Consider the following 21180-nt stretch of genomic DNA (forward strand, 5'->3'; position numbering starts at 1 on the left):
CAAGTGAGTGGCGGGACATACTCTATCCCACTTCCCCACGTGGGAAATAAACTGTAGCTAACAGAGATAGCAACGTACTGGTACCAATTCTAACCCGGATAGACCCTTGAAGATCAGGGTTATAATTGGTCTTTCAGCAACCCATTCTTGTCCTAAGAGGCGACTAACGGGATCGGGTGGTCAGGCTCGCTGACTTGGTTGACACATGTCATCGTATGCCAATTCAGTAGATCGATGCTCATGCTGTTGATCACTGGATTGTCTGGTCCAGACTCGATTAGTTACAGACTACCACCATATAGCTGGAATATTGCTGAGTGCAGCGTTAAACAAACACACTAATCTAAACCAGACATTCCGAAAATATCTAATAAGAACACTCGTTGTTACTATTATTATTATTATTATTATTATAATTATAAATAATATTGTTGTGGTAAATGAGCTACAAAGATGAGGAGCAAATTCACTCTGCGTTGAGTTGCGTCCCTTGGGTACGCCAGGAATCTGTGGTTGGTGGTCTTCGAGTATTTATATTTATCCCGCTTAGATATTTTATATATACTTGTATTTTCACTTTAATAACTTAGTTAAAGACTGAGTGGTAGAATCTATCCAGATTTCTTTAATACAGGAGCACATTTGAGATACAAATCAACTAAAATTTCAGTTCAGCTTATCTTCTTGTTTTTGCCCTTTCTCTAATCTTACTGGTTTTGGTGTCGTGAAATACATATAAACTGGCGTACAAAAGAAACTATACACCTGGTTTGTGGGATAATAATGTTCAAAAAACAACCAATCAAAACCCAACGTATTATTGATGTAGTGTTTTTATTTATTCTTTTAAGTCTCATTGTGTACGTTTTGCCAAAACACCACAGATGTCTTACCCAACTGTGACGTTTGCCAACGTATACGATTCAGTCGATGATGACCGGGAAAATAATCCCCATATATTAGATGTGTACTTTCTTTTGTACTTCAGTGTATTTCAGAGTCATAGTGCAGGTCTTACCCGATAGTATAAGCACAACGGTTGTATATTAACGACAGTGACAATGTTGTTTGCCACAACGTCCCTTGGATTTGCCAGAGACTGGAATGCTGGTTCGAATCCATGTTCGAATCCCAATTATGTTGTAGGTTTGCCTGAGCCTTACCCGTCCACGTAGGTTCACCAATCTGGGCGGGGCGGTGGGGTAGCCCAGTGGTTAAAGCGTTCGCTCGTCACGCCGAAGGCCCGGGTTCGATTCTCCACATGGGTACACTGTGTGACGCCCATTTCTGGTGTCCCCCGTCGTGATATTGATGGAATACTGCTCCAAGCGGCGTAAAACCAAACTCACTCACTAACCAATGTGATAAACGTCCAAGACCTGCATCAGATCAGGCTTCCTCCCACATTAAGCTAACACGCTATGGTGTAACTGTTAACAACAGCGTCACATCCAACTCACTCACTCACTCACTGACAGCCAAGTGTTTTGCTCTGCCAGATGCAGGAAGCCACCTTCCCGCGACGATGTCTACATCCTCTCCATCGGCCAGCAGTCCAACACTACATTAACTCTGCCTGACCGAATCAGAAGGATGTCAAAAGAAGTTGTTACCCTGCCTGGCGGTTAGCTGACTGAGTTTAGTTTTACGCCGCTTTTAGCAATATTCCAGCAATATCACGGCGGGGGACACCAGAAATGGGCATCACACATTGTACCCATGTGAGGAATCGAAACCCGGGTCTTCAGCGTGACGAGCGGACGCTTTAACCACTAGGCTACCCCACCGCCCCGCCTGGCGGTTAGCAACCAGGTTGGTTGGTTGGTCGTTTAACGTCGCACTCAGCAATATTCAAGCTATATGGTGGCAGTCTTTAAATAATCGAATTTGGACCAGACAACAGTGATCTAGTGTCTCAACAGCATGAGCATCCCGATCTACGACAAGCCTGAAGAATTGGGATGGTTGATGTCATCCTATCCCACGTAGATCGATGTCATGATGTTAATCAGACGTATAGTGAGTGTGTGAGTTTAGTTTTACGTCGCACTCAGCAATATCAGCCAGTGAGCCTGCACAATTGACCACCTAATAGTCGCTTTTTATGGCAAGCACATGGGTTACTGAAGACCTATTCTACCCCGGATCACCGTGCTGAGTGGTTTGCTACATGGGTAAACTAATATGAAATAAGACGTTAAACATTTCAGATGATCCATACTATGCGGTTTCGACTCCACATTTTGTCTATGCGGTTTCACTATTTTGGTTTACGCGAACCATTGGTACAATTACCTTACTGTCACCCCTTCAAGAAACACAGGACCGCCTCCGTGGTGTAGTGGTTAGAGCGTCGGCCCCGAGAGCGGAAGGTCGGGGGTTCGTTCCCCGGTCGCGTCATACCAAAGACGTTAAAATATGGTACTTGTTGGTCCCTGCCTGGCGCTCGGCATTAATGGGTACAACAAGGACTGGTCGGATCGGAGTCAGTATAATGTTTCTGAGTGGGGTATTCATGCTTCACAGCGGCATGGGCTAGCACTATAAAACCAGCTTCAGTCTGGGCTAGTACAAGCAGCCGCACATACACATACACACGCATGCACGTCGTCATATGAGCGAAATATTCTCAAGTACGACGTTAAACCCAATTTCACCTCACCTCACCTCAAGTAACACAAACGGTGTTGAACATAACCGTTCACTCTCACAAGGACGACATCTGTGGTGTTGTGGAGAGAGCGTCTGCCCAAAGAGTTGAAGGTCCGGTGTTCGATCGCGGACCCCGGCATATCAGGTGACGTCGAAAAGATGGTACTTATTGCTACCCTGGCGCGCGGCCTTAAGGGGGCCTTAAGGGGGTGGACTGGTCGCAAGGGGTCAGTATGATGGGTCCGAGTAGGATATCAGTGTAAACAAGACATGTTATCCAGCCCGATAAAACCGACATTGCCCGGACCGAGACACACGCACGTACACGAACACGAGCGTGCACGTTACTGTATATATAATATAATCTTGAACGTTGAAGCCCATGCCACCACACACCTCACCCACTCTCCTAAAACATCGGGGGGCCGTGGGGTAGCCTGATGTTAAAAGCTTCCGCTCGTTACACGGGTTCGATTCTCCACATGGGTTCAACGTGTGAAGCCCATTCCTGGTGTCCCCCGCCGTGATATTGCTGGAATATTGCTAAAAGCGGCGTAATACCATACTCACTCAATAACACGAAGCGTTGAATAATTTTGCTCGGAACTCAGATGCAAAAAATACCAATGCTGAGACCGAATTATAAAATCAATCGCTACCTCAACATATGCCCATGCGGAGGGATATTTCAGCAATGTGTGATTGTAATCGGGACTACTTTATAGGTGACACGACACAAAGTTCTAGACAGTGCATTGAAGCATTGGACTTTTTGGACTATTTCGGGGCGTCAGGTTTTGTATCTTATTCAGGGACCCGGAAGTTTCAGAAGACAATGAGATTGCACCAAATAAATTCGATAACAATCACACTGAATATAGACAATTCTAAGAAATATATGCACGATTGATCTACGATGTAGACAGGCATTTGGCTACTCGTCTTGCGATGCACGTTTTTACTTCCACAAACGTCCCTTTTTCGCCATTTCTACACAAGAATAACTTCAGACATGAAGATTTATAAGAATGGTTGGTTTAACAGCTGGGAGTTTGTGCGAGGGTTCGGGAAAGCAAAACTAGACACTGTCTGCAGTAATCTGGGACTGAACTGCGAACCAACCGGTTTGCAGTCTGATCGCACCTCATGGCACATGCGCAACATTTTTCATTCACAACTTCTCACGGCCCGAATAGCTAGAAAAATATTACTACGCGCATGGCATGTCACGCAGTTCTGGATCCAGTTCCTCCGCAAATGAATAAGGAGCACGTCTCGGCAAAAATCCAAAGTCTGGAGTTCCGATTCTGTGGGTGTCTTCAGTCAGACTCACTTTTCCACATCAAACGAAGATACCGTTAGTTGCCTTGTCTTTCCTTTAAGTGCGGACACATCACCCCCCACCATCATTTCAGGCCTGGTTCGGTAATGGCGGATTGTTTAACGGGTGCAATTTACCAATTTGAGACACGACTAAAAACCTTCTGTTGTTGAGACTAGGTGCCTCCGGTGCCAAGTAAACATGGCTGTATGTACTTTCAGGAAACATATTTGCAACAGTTAGATTAAAGTTTTGCTTCACTTGACATACGAGAGCTCATGCAGTCATCTTTTCTCTCAAAGATTGGTTAAATGTGTTTGCTGAATGTATTACAAACAGTTTGTGTAAACACCACTTTGAACAGTATTTCATTATATGTCATTGTGAGAGTCTAATGGGGCTTGCTGGCACTGGTCGCCAGGTTGTCTAAGTCGGTTCATGGGTTCGAACCCCGTTCATGTGTCCCTTGGGTTGTAAACACTATACGTCCATTTGACCTTATCACACCACTCAACACCAAACAGTACAGCCACCACACCACACCAACCTCTACATCACACCAACCTCTACACCAACCTCTACTTCATCCTCTACACCAGCTACTACACCACATCAACCTCTACATCACACCAACCTCTACTTCATCCTCTACACAAAACAGTACAACCACCACACCACACCAACCTCTACATCACACCAACCTTTACTTCATCCTCTACACCAAACAGTACAGCCACCACACCACACCAACCTCTACATCACACCAACCTCTACATCACACCAACCTCTACATTCATCCACACCACCCTCTACTTCATCCTCTTCACCAAACAGTACAGCCACCACACCACACCAACCTCTACATCACACCAACCTCTACATCACACAACTCAACGCCAAACAGTACAGCCACCACACCACACCAACCTCTACATCAACCTCTACATCACACCACTCAACGCCAAACAGTACAGCCACCACACCACACCAACCTCTACATCACACCACTCAACGCCAAACAGTACAGCCACCACACCACACCAACCTCTACATCACACCAACCTCTACACCACTCCAATCTCTACACCAACCTCTACATCACACCAACCTTTACTTCATCCTCTAAACGGGGGCCGTGGGGTAGTCTAGTGGTTAAAGCGTTGGCCCGTCACGCCGAAGACCCGGGTTCGAATCCCCACATGGGTACAATAAGCCCAACTACACAACTACACCACATCAACCTGTACCCGCGATCATAGCGCAGTGACGATAACAACTCCCCTTCTTTAACACTGACTTACGCCAGTCGTATCACTGACCTCGTTGTGGAGCATGGTGCCCTTGTACAAAACAACCTTAGCGCTAAGACTACGTTAAGTCTATGTCTAAGGTATTGAAGTTACGGTCACCTTAACGATAAGATCATTTTGTACAACAACACCCAGATGGTTGGCGTGGCAGGTGTACATGCTTACCCCCATAGTTCACCAATATACACCAATATCATGGCAGGGAATACCCAAATAGTCTTCACGTACTGTAACCATGTGTGGAATCGAACCCAGCACTTCTACGTGACGAGCAAACGCTTTATCCAAAACGCTTCCCCACCGCTCTTTCACCCATGAGTTCATCAGCTAGAGGGGCGGCGGGGTAGTCTAGTGGTTAAAGCGTTGGCTCGTCACGCCGAAGACCCGGGTTCGAATCCCCACATGGGTACAATGAGTGAAGCCCATTTCTGGTGTCCCCCGCCGTGATATTGCTGGAATATTGCTAAAAGCGGCGTAAAACCAAACTCAGTCAGTCAGTCAGTCATCAGCTAGAAGAGTGTTAAGAGCTTCATACAATATTACTCACTCACTCCACTAGACACACAATGAATGAATGAGATAAAACTAAATCTTTTATTACAAATCACGGTCAAGTATTAAGGGGCGACATAATACGACAGCAGTCTACAAAATACCGTTACAGAACACGGAAATAAGATTTAAAACATCACACATGGCTATACTGAATGTTTAAATTGAGGTAGAAAAAACCTACAGATCACTTAGAAAATATATGTGGTCAAAAGAAACTACTATTTGCAACGACACGGTAAATCTACAAGACAGGCTGGTATTTCATGAAGAGGAATCAAAACAACAGGACAACCGCCAGATAACGGTTAACACAGATCGTGTTTTTGTTATGTCGTAAAATACCTGATGGACATTTTGATCATTATGGGATAGAATTACAGTGCCGTTACTGACGTCATCGGTGATCGACAATAGCATTTAAATCGCGTTAATACACATTGATTTGGTCGTTAATGAGTGAAATGTCAGTAATTCCAAAAACGTTTAAATTACAGGTGACTGGAAAAGTGACTAAAACAATCAATCAAAACGTTCACCTACTAAACTAAACGGGAACGTCGTCAGGTCAAAATGGCAGTTCTCGTCGTTTGGTGTCAGGTCATGCAGAATCCCTTTTATCTATTAACTCTAATTTTACGATGTGGATAAATCTAGAATTAATTATTTTCACAAACATAATTTCCCAATTTTATTCAATTCAGTAAATTCAACGTTTAGATTAGATATGAAAAACGTATGACGATTGTTAAGGATTGTCTCCCTTGAATATCTGCATACTTTCACCATCGGTCACACATAATTTGATCACTAGCTAATTGTTTTTGTTAAATTAACATTTAAAAACACACAGTCTGAAATATGATTGTGAGACGTACAGTGAAGGGGGCGTCATTTCATAAGCGCACTGACCCGTGACTGAGCTACAGGTAGATTATATACTCAGCTGTCCCCAGCAAAACTATTCGGATTTAGTGTGCCAACAGCTCTTTAGTCACACGGAATCTCGAGACAAGAAAAAACGACTCTTCCAGTTTATATATCAATACACACAACACAAAGACAGAGCCACAAACCCAATGGTGTTCACCGGGGATTCCCTCCATATATTGAAAGTATATGTAATTAAAACGCATTTCGGACAAGCAAGTTCCTCTGATTTAATCCTCGAAGTTGCGTCTTTGGTCACGTGTTTATAAAATAAATATTTAATTAGGGAAGTATTAAAATTAAACACACCCGCAGTTGCCGTCAACCAAATTTGGGATGGTTCTCCGGACAATTACGTTTATCCTTTTATAGTAGACTACGGTCAGTGGCTCAGAAGAAGTAGGTCGACACGCCACTTCCTGATTGGTCGAATTACGACCACGTGACGCTTGATTTGAGGTCACGACATGCGGAGTGGACGTAACGCATCTGCCGTCACATGTTGACGTTGTAAAGCCCGGGGGATACAATATCCAGTTATCCCATCCTATCTCTCGAAAATCGACGTACATTTGTCTGGTGCAACAGTGTGAAACGTTGGCGGATGAGCAGTCGTCAAGGTTACGTCGAGGTCGCGTGGAAACCTGGGGTTTCGTGTACACCACGAGGAAAGGTCGCGTGTGGCTTAGACGTCGCTTTTTGGATTTCCGCCGTTTCCCGATTTTGTTTTTCTTGGCGTTTTTCTTGTAGAGAAGATCAAGACTCAAACTCTGTTTACACCTTTTACATGTCACCTTCAGTAAAATTGTCTTATTTCCGGAATTCAAGTCTCGCTCCACGGATGACTGCGGTATGTGTAGTTTCAGCCATTTTGTTTTCCTAATGCTGGCCTTGAGAAGGGTGACCCTGCGGAAGCGCTTCCGCTTCCGGTCAAAGTGTCGAATCAGCAGTTTTATTTTCCTCTGTGAATTGTTTTTCTTCCTGGATTTGTTAGACTTCGGAGGCTTCTCGCTGCCATCGGACTTCTTCGTTTTTATTCGAATAAATAGGCTTGCACTTTTCACCTCGATGGGAGAGCCGTTCCCGTTGCCGTTTAACTGGAACTGGAGTGTGTTCTTGTCTTCCAGCGATTCTGAAACGAGATCAAGATATTCAACCTTCGTGAACAAGAACTGAATATAATTGTCCGCTGATCTATGTCCACAAGTGGCCTGACCCAATGTTCACAGCAAATAATCTATTGTCATAAATCGGAACATATTTAACGGTTCATATTAGTGACTAGCACTTACTACTACATCAACAATGATGATAATGATGAGTACACTACAACAACAATGTGCTTAACTCCATACTCGTCTATTCTCAAGGTATTTGCCGTGATGCTGCTGGAATATTGCTAAAAACTCACTCACTCACTCAAAATATATTTTCTAACCCCGTCAATAGACTCTCATTGTCATTTCCGTTCCCTGCCGACATGACAGGTCAAGAGAGACATTGAAATCTCATCCTACCGGGTACCCATTTATTGCTGGGTGAACAAAGCCACTTGCCCAAGGAAACACCACATGAAACACGTCCTTTCAGTGTGGGTCCATACTTGTGTATGCTCAAAGTAAAATTCCTAACACGGTCAATAAGTCAGCGCGTAATAGACTTTCATTGTCATTTCCCTTAAGAGTATGCAACCAAACCTGCCTTTAAGGCGATAGAAGGTGAACAGACTGAAATCCCGTCCTACCGGGTACCCATTTACAGCTGGGTGAACAAAGTTACTGGACCAAGGAAACACCACATGTAAAATGTGCTTTCAGTGTGGGTCAGGGCAACAGCGAAACAATCAGGAGGCAAACCTTTGAACACGTCACCCATCCACCTACCCTCCACCGCCAGCGTTCTGGAACTTCACTGGCGCAATAGTGCAGTGGTAAGGCGTCTGCCTATCACGCTGAAGGTTCGATCCCCGGTGGAGGCATCTAGGTTCGGGTCCCGAGGTGGGCACATTTGCGTGGTATCCTTGGACAAGATACTTAGATCCACATAGTCTCTGTTCACCCAGCTGCAAAATGGGTACCCGTGAGGATGTGCTGGCAATGTGAGTGTTTAGTTCATTGCGCCTAACAGGCAGCATGGTTGTATGATCCCCAGGTGGTTGAAAAAGTATCGGAAAGTACGATAGTGTCCTATGACCGGGGATAGTAATGTACGTAGCGCCGTGAGCAGGCAATGTGCCTAGATATGAGCGCCATATAAACGGACTATTACTATTACTAAAGTCTGTTTGCAGTGAAAACGTACCGATGAATTTCACTTTAAACAAAAAACTAAATCAAATTAAGTGAAATTAAGATTGCGAATCCTCATGATTTTACCTTGCCAAATGAACATTTAAATCTCCAAATTTTATTCAACTTAGGATAAAGTTGTTTAACAAACGATCATAGATTCAAATCGCTATTATTGGTTTGTATTACAAGGGGGTAAGCGCAGTAGATGGAACAGTGAAACAAAGGCACGTGCGGTACGTGATGAGCGTTAACTTAGACCAGCCCTACTTGTTCTCGGTGTTTCATCTAATGTGCCTACCCCATTGTAATACAAACCAATAATAACGATTTGAAACGATGATCGTTTGTTAAACAACCTTTTTCCTAAGTTGAATAAAATTCTGAGATTTGAATGTTCAGTTGGCAAGGTAAAATTATATGGATTCGCAATCTTAATTTCGCTTTAATCGATTTACTTTTTTATTTAGAGTTAAATTCATCGGTACGTTTTCACTGCAAACAGACTATAGTGCATTGCGAGAAGTCCATTAAGTTCCAGTCTTACCAAAAAATAATCGTATATATGCATCCGTATCCTGAAACTGGAACTTGAAACTGTGTCGCGGTTATCACAAGGAATGCAAAATATATAGATTATTATCATGAAGCCTTAATAAATCTGGAAGAATCATAAACATAACCACGAGATTGGACTTTGTCAAGACAAGATACTCCCCCGCCGAGGAATTCGGTATACTAGGCGGTAAGAGTATTAAGGGAATATTCTGAGTGATGACTTGACATAAACAGGTGACCTTATCATAGCACTGTCGAGTTCCTTCAGTCACTAATTTACTGAATGACCCGAATTGTAAACGGTCAAATTTAGTTTCTTGGTGACGTATAGCATCTGTAAACATACGTAGATATCTGACGCTCGGAGTTTTCGGGGAAGAATAGAGTCTGGAAGTTTATGTTACAGCTAAAACACCACCTTGAGATTTTCGTTGATAAATGTTTAGTTAGGAAAATATAAAGTCTCAAATCTTTGGACCTAAACCGAGGCGGAGAATTTTAACTAACTTGATCTAATTTTTAAAAAAGAAGATAAAGAATGAGGAAACATCAGGATACTATACCCCTTTTGGGTACTAAAATTTACAATTATCATTATTATATAAATACCATTTTTGTTGTAACTGTGACAATGTCCCTATTTCTAATGGAAAAAAGTAAAACATCTCAGTAGGTCTTATAACTGAAACGTACAACCTCGCAGTAGGTCTTATAACTGAAACGTACAACCTCGCAGTAGGTCTTACAACTGAAACGTACAACCTCTCAGTAGGTCTTAAAATTGAAACGTAAAACCTCTCAGTAGATCTTACAACTGAAACGAAAAACCTCTCAGTAGGTCTTACACCTGAAACGTAAAACCTCTCGGTAGGTCTTAAAACTGAAACGTAAAACCTCTCAGTTGGTCTTACAACTGAAACGTAAAACCTTTTAGTAGGTCTTAACACTGAAACGTAAAACCTCTCAGTAGGTCTTACAACTGAAACGTAAAACCTCTCAGTAGGTCGTACAGCTGAAATGTACAACCTCTCAGTAGGTCGTACAGCTGAAACGTAAACCTCTCAGTAGGTCGTACAGCTGAAATGTACAACCTCGCAGTAGGTCTTAAAACTGAAACGTAAAACCTCTCAGTAGGTCTTAAAACTGAAGCGTACAACCTGTCAGAGGCATCAGATAAAATCCTAAGGAAAGCACACTGATTTCGTATTTTTTATGAGATCGAAAGAACTGTTGGTAAATTTGCTAATGCCTATTTAACTCATTGTTGCAACATTTTGTAAAATGATGTCCGTGGCTGGGTAATTTAAGTGTAAGAACAAATGTGAATGAATGAATGAATGAATGAATGAATGAATGAATAAATGAATATTGACCTCGACCATCTTTGAAATATATATCTGAATCAGAAAATGCCAATGTATTCAGTTTCAAAGGCTTTTCTCAACAGGTTGTACCCATCGGCAGCAGTGAATCATGCAAGTTGTTTTGCTCAGTGTTTATAGGCTTTAAGTCAAATATATTTCAAACAATGACGTCGAAGTATAAACCATGTGCAAGTCTCCTTCGTGTGTCCACTCAGCATCATGACTGTTCACTGGATACATCGCAAAAACTCGTACACAAACACAAAACACAATCCAGACAGATATCGTACACAGACACCAGGAACAATTCAGACAGATGTTGTACAGACACCAGGGACAATCGAGACAGATGTTGTACAGACACCAGGGACAATACAGAGAGATGTTGTACAGACACCAGGGACAATACAGACAGATGTTGTACAGACACCAGGGACAATACAGACAGATGTTGTACACAGACACCAGGAACAATACAGACAGATGTTGTACACAGACACCAGGAACAATACAGACAGATATTGTACACAGACACCAGGGACAATCCAGACAGATGTTGTACACAGACACCAGGGACAATACAGACAGATGTTGTACACAGACACCAGGGACAATACAGACAGATATTGTACACAGACACCAGGGACAATCCAGACAGATGTTGTACACAAACACCAGGGACAATACAGACAGATGTTGTACACAGACACCAGGGACAATACAGACAGATATTGTACACAGACACCAGGGACAATACAGACAGATCTTGTACAGACACCAGGGACAATCCAGACAGATGTTGTACAGACACCAGGGACAATACAGACAGATATTGTATACAGACACCAGGAACAATACAGACAGATGTTGTACACAGACACCAGGGACAATACAGACAGATGTTGTACCAGACATCAGGGACAATCCAGACAGATGTTGTACAGACACCAGGGACAATACAGACAGATATTGTATACAGACACCAGGAACAATACAGACAGATGTTGTACACAGACACCAGTGACAATCCAGACAGATGTTGTATACAGACACCAGGGACAATACAGACGGATATCGTACACAGACACCAGGAACAATAAAGACAGACATCGTACACAGACACCAGGGACAATACAGACAGATGTTGTACCAGACATCAGGGACAATCCAGACAGATGTTGTACAGACACCAGGGACAATCCAGACAGATGTTGTACACAGACACCAGGGACAATCCAGACAGATGTTGTACAGACACGAGGGATAATGCAGACAGATATCGTACACAGACACCAGAAACAATACAGACAGATGTTGTACACAGACACCAGGGACAATACAGACAGATGTTGTACACAGACACCAGGAACAATACAGACAGATGTTGTACACAGACACCAGGAACAATACAGACATATGTTGTACACAGACACCAGGGACAATACAGACAGACATCGTACACATACACCAGGAACAATACAGACAGATGTTGTACAGACACTAGGGACAAGCCAGACAGATGTTGTATACAGACACCAGGGACAATACAGACAGACATCGTACACAGACACCAGGAACAATACAGACAGATGTTGTACAGACACCAGGGACAATACAGACAGATATTGTACAGACACCAGGGACAATCCATACAGATGTTGTACACAGACACCAGGGACAATCCAGACAGATGTTGTACACAGACACCAGGGACAATTAAGACAGATAATGTACAGACACCAGGGACAATCCAGACAGATGTTGTACACAAACACCAGGGACAATACAGACAGATGTTGTACAGACACCAGGGACAATCCAGACAGATATTGTACACAGACACCAGGGACAATCCAGGCAGACATCGTACACAGACACCAGGGACAATCCAGACAGATATCGCACACAGACACCAGGGGCAATACAGACAGACATCGTACACAGACACCAGGAACAATACAGACAGATGTTGTACAGACACCAGGGACAATACAGACATATATTGTACAGACACCAGGGACAATCCATACAGATGTTGTACACAGACACCAGGGACAATACAGACAGATGTTGTACACAGACACCAGGGACAATTAAGACAGATAATGTACAGACACCAGGGACAATCCAGACAGATGTTGTACACAAACACCAGGGACAATACAGACAGATGTTGTACAGACACCAGGGACAATACAGACAGATATTGTACACAGACACCAGGGACAATACAGGCAGACATCGTACACAGACACCAGGGACAATCCAGACAGATATCGTACACAGACACCAGGGACAATCCAGACAGACATCGTACACAGACACCAGGGACAATCCAGACAGATATCGTACACAGACACCAGGGACAATCCATACAGATGTTGTACACAGACACCAGGGACAATACAGACAGATGTTGTACACAGACACCAGGGACAATCCAGACAGATATCGTACACAGACACCAGGGACAATCCAGACAGACATCGTACACAGACACCAGGGACAATCCAGACAGACATCGTACACAGACACCAGGGACAATCCAGACAGATATCGTACACAGACACCAGGGACAATACAGACAGATGTTGTACACAGACACCAGGGGCAATACATTTGCACCAAGAGTTGACTTGGCTTCCGTAACGTACATGTCTTTGGAAGACTTATGTTATGTTAACATACTTCATTCTGTCTAGTTGAATTAAACTATCATGAGAGGTGGTTACACGAAAATATGAAACAAATATCATAAAACAATAGAAGATGGTTATTCTGTGAGATAAACTGGCTCTACATAGTATGCACATGCAGCGGAAACAGCCGACTATGTCCGAGTGTTTCTGAGTGTAATGCAAGGGGACGCACAGGTTATGCAGACGGTGTCATTTCGTGAGTGAGTAGGTTTAATTTAGCGCCGCTTTGAACAGGTGAGGTGGGTGAGGTGAGCTGAGGTGAAATTGGGTTTAACGTCGCGCTGGAGAATATTTCGCTCATATGACGACGTGCATGCGTGTGCATGTGTATGTGCGGCTGCTTGTACGAGTGTTGGGAAGTGGTTAAAATCTCATAATTGATGACTGGTTCATTACAACCGATCAATCATCGAAAATAATTGGTTAGCGTCATTTATGAAATTTGTTAATGCACATAAAAATAAGGGAAAAAACATGTAGTTCTTTTGGGGCTTTTTGGCAAAATTTCACATCTTTAAAGGATGACTAGTATGTTAGAAACATAAATTCCTTGGAGCCTTTAAGATAAATTCAATCATGACTTGAAACGAGCTTGTAGTGCTTACAAAATGTAACAGACAAAACCAACCATGTGAAAAATATTGTTAATGAAAACAAGTGTTCCAAAATTGGTTGTGTTCGATTATGAGAAATTATGATCGATTGCTTGGTCGTTTAGTCACTACGACCAAGCTTCGATTATTTCAATTAATCGGACCACCACTAGCTTGTACTAGCCCAGACTTAAGCTGGTTTTATAGTGCTAGCCCACTGAGATACTATGCCGCAGTGAAGCATGAATACCCCACTCAGACACATTATACTGACTCCGAGCCGACCAGTCCTTGCTGTACCCATTAAAGCCGAGCGCCAGGCAGGGACCAACAAGTACCATATTTTAACGTCTTTTGTAATGACGCGGTCGGGGATCGAACCCGCGACCTTCCGCTCTCCGGGCGGACCATAATATTTAGGAGAATAGGTGGTAATGTAAAGCGCCGCAATTCGAGTTGCGCCACTTGTATCCTATTCACGTGGGTTCGAATCCCCGTTTTTCCCAAACGTGTTTATAAGTTTGTCATCACCATACCCGTGAAGTGGCAAACGTCTGAGAGTCTCAGTGCTTTGAGTCACCCCAACCCCAGTCACATGTTCACAGACAAAAAGGACTTGTCAAGTTGTCATTACACTTTACCTTTTTATACAGTTTTGGTTGGTTGTTGTTTAACGCCGCACTCAGCAATATTCCAGCTATATGGCAGCGGTCTGTAAATAATCGAGTCTGGACCAGACAGTCCAGTGATCAACAGCATGAGCATCGATGGGATACGATGACTTATCAACCAAGTCAGCGAGCCTGACCACCCGATCCTGTTGGTCGTCTCTTACGACAAGCATGGGTTGCTGAAAACCAATTCTAACCCGGATCTTCGCTCGTTGTTGTGAGTGAGTATGGTTTTACGCCGCCTTTAGCAAATATTCCAGCAATATCACGGCGTTGACACCAGAAACGGGATTCACACATTGTATGCATGTGGGGAATCGAACCCGGGTCTTCAAGGGTTGGTCTACTGAAACAATACGGGTCTTCACGGGTCTTTTCATACAGAGCAACAAGGGACACACTTGGGTCGTCTAAGGCGCAACAATTAGCTGTACGTAGTTGTGTCCCTTGGAAACACCTGGATCCTATGATCTTGGGTTCGAATCAAGGTTTCTCTCTAAATGTGTTTCAAGGTTTGTCAGCACCAAACCCATGCTTGTGGGTTTCACCAAAATGGTAAGCATCACTTCGGTCTTTTCTCCCACATAAAACGGACACTCTACGACAGAATACTCTTAAAAGCGGCGTAAAATGCCATATTCACAAATGAATAATATAATAACAATCATCATACTTACTAGCTGGTTCCGAAAACAAGATGACAGCTAAATGTTCCGGATATTCAAAGTTTGGGTTCTGTCCGGGCATAACCGCTTTGTGGAGTTGTGACAGAGCCTTCTGCACCGTGGGACGAGTTATGCCTTTAGGTAGTGTTGGCACACCGTCAAGGTGAAGGCCATCTAATATTCTGGCCTTGACCTGTTGAAGTTGATGAAGTCGTTTTAAACTTTGGTAACTGATTTCCAGGGCTTCTTCTAAAACTACTGGCCTGGCAACTAGTAACAACACCATCGCAGCTAGCAGGTGGCCTTTAGGCGACCTGTCCATCTCGTCAGGTTAGTCTGAAAAATGAAGTCACAGTGATACTATATGTCCCTGGTAGCTATAAAGATGGGAAACTTTTCATTTTAAATAAATCCTTTCGGCATCTTTCGTCTCTGTGAAAGCTGCTGCGGTTTGTCCTTTAAAGGTAAGGCTTGAATCCAGTTTACAGAGCGACCCGTCGACCTCTCGTCGTCATCACAAGCACCTGAATATATCACCCATCTTGGATGCCAATTGGAACAGATTTTAAAACATTTGCATTTTCGAAAGAATCAAGCACGCTGCCCTGTAATTCACTATTGAGGGCCGTTATCATTTATTCGCTTTCTAGTTGTGAGTGCCTGTGATCATCAATTATATATGACCTCATCGTTGATCCCTCGCTCGTAATAGTGTTACTAGGCGTCTGGTTAATACTATCTGTGCGGCAGGCGACTGTTGACGACGGTTTCAACACGGTGGCCTTGCTCGCTAGCACTGAAGTTTCTGCCGTGAGCGATCACAAGATCAGTGACTCATAGTCGGGGTTGAAATAATTCGATTTCAGTTCCTTGATTCCTGTTTTCATGAATAATGAGTATATTCAGAGAGAAAATCCGATTTTCGATGCAAAATTTCAATTGGAAACTTGTGGGTTGATTACTCACAGAAAGTCAGTTAGCGCCTTGGAGGCGAATGTTTCTTTGTAGAAAACGTTTTTAAACAGCTTGTCACCCTTCAAAGAAAAGAGTTTAAGTTTTTTGTTGCCTGTAGTGTGCTGATTGTTTATAAACTGACAATATTTTTGACGCTGACGTAACAGCAGCGCCCTGTTCTTGAAAATGCTTTAACGTACCGGAGACGTGCATCAATGGAAGCGCGCCTTATTGGAAGAATCGTTTCAAAACTGTAGGAAACTGTATCGCTATGCAGTGACACTATATTAATACAGCATATATTATAACATATCATTTGTACGATATCAAATTTAATTTTCGAACAAAAATATAATCGTGTCGTCAGCAGATATTATTCCATTTATTCAATCTACTATTCATTACGAAATTGATCAATAAAAACTATTGTAAGACATTTCATGACAAATATTTTTATGTGAAGAAGAGCATATATCAAATTCAAGTGTCATAATTTCGAAACTTTTCTAGATAGTGTCAAGAAAACAACAAACAAAATTCAAATCTATTGAATTAATTGAACTAATTATTTCAGACAAAATCTGACTAAGAAATATATCACAAGCATTAGAATATTCTTAAATGTGAAATAAATAAATAATACTTATCATAAATCTTAATCCTAAAAGGAAAATAATTTTTCGCTTACCTTGAATTTTAGAAACGTCGCTCCTGACGAGTCTTGGTACTTGTCGCCATTGCAGCTTATAGTGGCTGCTCTGTGTTCAATCCTGTCAGTTGTTGTCTCTGTGTGTAACGATTCTGAGAAAAGCTACTTGTCTCAGTTGAAATAATATTGCATTGTTTCACAGAAGGAAAAGTTTTAATATCGGACACGGTAGATAAAACGACTCGGCAATATTGGAAGGTAGCCAGATTCAAAATGGCCGTCAGACATCGTCTGCTTGTTTTGTCAAGAGGCCAAAAGGGCGCGAAACAGTGGCGTAGTGATGCCGTTAGATGTAGACAGATGATTGGTTTGGGGGAGATAGACCCGTGTCTGTTGGTTTTCGTATTGTCTGCACAATTCACGCCAACTCAAGGTAGGAAGCTTGGTTAGGCTGGCCATTAATTGGTACGGAGTGGACGTCTGGTCTGAAAATGCCACTTATCAGAAACAGAGGATGAATGTAAGCTTAGCGCTCCACAGAAGGAAAAATGACTTGAGTATTTCTGAACGGTTACTTCATTGTCGTAATAGTAATTTTGATCGGGCACAAAGATTTGTAAGTTCCAAAACATATCAAAGGAGCTGCCCACTGGTGCACGCTCTGACTCGACATACAAGACAACAGGGGTAGTTTCCCACATGTTGGGTGCCCACGTCATCACTGTAATGAAGAACTGATAAACGTTGAGTGTAACATAAGTATTCGTGTTACTTGGACTTTATCTATCTTCTTGTGTTAACAATGTCTGTTCGAGTCAAGATTAAACAAGGCAGCGTACCAAGCTTCCCCAGTTTGACGACGAACCCCTTCTCACACAAACGTCTCTCGCCTCCCCTAACATCGTCCTCTTCTACCCTAACGTCGTCCTCGTCTACCCTAACGTCACCCTCGTCTCCCCTAACGTCGTCCTCGTCAACCCTAATGTCGTCACCCTCGTCTCCCCTAACGTCGTCCTCGTCTCCCCTAACGTCACCCTCGTCTCCCCTAACGTCGTCCACGTCTCCCCTAACGTCGTCCTCGTCTCCCCTAACGTCGTCCTCGTCTCCCCTAGCGTCGTCCTCGTCTCCCCTAACGTCGTCACTCGTCTCCCCTAACGTCGTCCTCGTCTACCCTAACGTCGTCCTCGTCTCCCCTAACGTCGTCCTCGTCTCCCCTAACATCATCCTCGTGTCCCCTAATGTCGTCCTCGTCTACCCTAACGTCGTCCTCGTCAACCCTAAACGTCGTCCTCGTCTCCCCTAACGTCGTCACTCGTCTCCCCTAACGTCGTCTCGTCTACCCTAACGCCGTCCTCGTCTCCCCTAACGTCGTCACTCGTCTCCCCTAACATCATCCTCGTCTCCCCTAATGTCGTCCTCGTCTACCCTAACGTCGTCCTCGTCTCCCCTAACGTCGTCCTCGTCTCCCCTAACGTCGTCCTCGTCTCCCCTAGCGTCGTCCTCGTCTCCCCTAACGTCGTCCTCGTCTACCCTAACGTCGCCCTCGTCTCCCCTAACGTCGTCCTCGTCTCCCCTAACGTCGTCCTCGTCTCCCCTAACGTCGTCCTCGTCTACCCTAACGTCGTCACCCTCGTCTCCCCTAACGTCGTCCTCGTCTCCCCTAACGTCGTCCTCGTCTCCCCTAACGTCATCCTCGTCTACCCTAACGTCGTCCTCGTCTCCCCTAATATCGTCCACAAGCGTCGCCCTTTCATTGGAGTTGACTTCTCACACAAGGGAAATCATTTTCCTACTAACGATGTCGTCTTTTCGACCACAACGTCACCTAACAGGACGACGATCCCTTTTACACAAACGACGTCACCATCGACAGCAAATATTAGCCCAGAAACGCCGTGTGTAAATAATAAAGAAGTTGCACATCCATATCAAGTGTGTTGTATTACCCTACCAACTTCTAAATGCCCACCAAATATCTGACAGCAACCTCCCCATTCACATCAAAATAACAAGCAGATATTCTTAGGAAACTGATAAGAAGAATGTGTTCTTGCGGAAAGAACAACTAATATGTTATTGTTCAAAAATAACAAATATATGTTCTTGTTGAAAGAATAATAAAGAGATGTTCTTGTGGAATTAATAAAAAGGATATGTTTTTAGACGGTGAATTGACAATAACTTCTTTGATTCGCCTTTAGAAGTTGGAGTACTAACTAAGGATTGGATATGTGGATGGACAACTTCTTTATCATAACATGAACGAGGTTCTAACAACGTTGTTAAGACGAATATATATGGATGAACAACGTCATTATTAGCCGCGCCGTTTCGGTGTCGGTTCTATATCTACTGATGACCATGTTCGAACCTACACGGAAAAGACTCACCTAATGTAATAGAGAAGATGTTTATCCATATATCTCACCCTTACCAAGTAACACACCGATGTTCATGTGGAATAATAGCCTTCCCCTAGGCTGTACTGAATGCTAAGCCATGGATGTATAGTAATTCAATCCCAGATAAGCGGACAGTCTAAGGACGCCAAGCTATAATTTATTTTTTCCAGAAATTATCATTTAAACTATCAGTTAGACACTTGTACAAGTCTAGTGGAATAACTAACACGTAGGTGTTCCTTCAGACTTGATAAAAAGGTGTTAAAGAGAATAACAAGAAGATGTTCCTGTGTAACGCATAACAAGTATAGGGTTTTCGGGATTGATAACAAGTTGCTGCTCTTGTGAACAGCAAGGGCATAGTTGCATGGAACAGAACATAAATACATTCTATTTCGGAATAAATATCAAGAACAGGTTTTTATAGAATCAATAAAAAGATTTTTATTGAAAGCTTATTGAAAGAATAACATGTAGATATTGTTGCTAGATGAATAACATGTAGATATTGTAGAATAACATGTAGATATTGTTGTAGATAGATGAATAACATGTAGATGTTGTTGCTGTTAACATGTAGATGAATGAATAACATGTAGATATTGTTGCTAGATGAATAACAAATAGATGTTGTTGCTAGATGAATAACATGTAGATATTGTTGCTAGATGAATAACATGTAGATATTGTTGCTAGATGAATAACATGTAGATATTGTTGCTAGATGAATAACATGTAGATGTTCCTGTTGCTAGATGAATAACATGTAGATATTGTTGCTAGATGACTAACATGTAGATATTGTTGCTAGATGAATAACAAATAGATATTGTTGCTAGATGAATAACATGTAGATATTGTTGCTAGATGAATAACATGTAGATATTGTTGCCAGATGAATAACATGTAGATATTGTTGCCAGATGAATAACATGTAGATATTGTTGCTAGATGAATAACATGTAGATATTGTTGCTAGATGAATAACATGTAGATATTGTTGCTAGACTGACTGACTGACTGAGTTTAGTTTTACGCCGCTTTTAGCAATATTCCAGCAATATCACGGCGGAGGACACCAGAAATGGGCTTAACACATTGTGCCCATGTGGGGAATCGAACCCGGGTCTTCAGCGTGACGAGCCAACGCTTTAACCACTAGGCTACCCCACCGCCAGATGAATAACATGTAGATATTGTTGCTAGATGAATAACATGTAGATATTGTTGCCAGATGAATAACATGTAGATGTTCCTGTTGAAGGGATAAGCAATAGATATTGTTGTTGGCTGAGTGAGTGAGTGAGTGAGTAGATGTTCTTGATGGCTGAATAGCAAGTACATGTGTTTGTTGGTTGAATAGCAAGTAGATGTTTTGTTGGTTGAAAAGCAAGTAGATGTTCTTGATGGCTGAATAGAAAGAACATATGTTTGTTGGTTGCATAGCAAGTAGATGTTTTGTTGGCTGAATAGCCAGTAGATGTTCTTGATGGCTGAATAGCAAGTACATGTGTTTGTTGGTTGAATAGCCAGTAAATGTTCTTGATGGCTGAATAGCAAGTACATGTGTTT

The 21180-nt window shown here is 42.8% G+C and overlaps 2 protein-coding genes across 2 annotated transcripts; both read right to left on the bottom strand.

The window, feature by feature from the left end:
• Window positions 1–5863: 5863 nt before the first annotated feature.
• LOC124281776 (inhibin beta A chain-like) lies at window positions 5864–15929 on the bottom strand. Its single transcript, XM_046717750.1, has 2 exons — window positions 15616–15929; window positions 5864–7897 (listed from the first exon to the last, which is right to left on the bottom strand). Exons 1-2 carry the CDS (start codon window positions 15923–15925, stop codon window positions 7065–7067), a joined length of 1143 nt encoding a protein of 380 aa, XP_046573706.1. The 5' UTR covers window positions 15926–15929; the 3' UTR covers window positions 5864–7064.
• A 2648-nt stretch (window positions 15930–18577) lies between these two features.
• On the bottom strand, window positions 18578–19662 carry LOC124281783 (glutamic acid-rich protein-like). Its single transcript, XM_046717763.1, has 2 exons — window positions 19635–19662; window positions 18578–18969 (listed from the first exon to the last, which is right to left on the bottom strand). The coding sequence occupies exons 1-2, from the start codon at window positions 19660–19662 to the stop codon at window positions 18578–18580; spliced, it is 420 nt and encodes a 139-aa protein (XP_046573719.1).
• Between the last annotated feature and the right edge of the window lie 1518 nt (window positions 19663–21180).

This window comes from Haliotis rubra, unplaced genomic scaffold (genome assembly GCF_003918875.1).
Source record: "Haliotis rubra isolate DU_JTF1 unplaced genomic scaffold, ASM391887v1 Scf108, whole genome shotgun sequence".
NCBI classification, from domain to species: Eukaryota; Metazoa; Mollusca; class Gastropoda; order Lepetellida; family Haliotidae; genus Haliotis; species Haliotis rubra.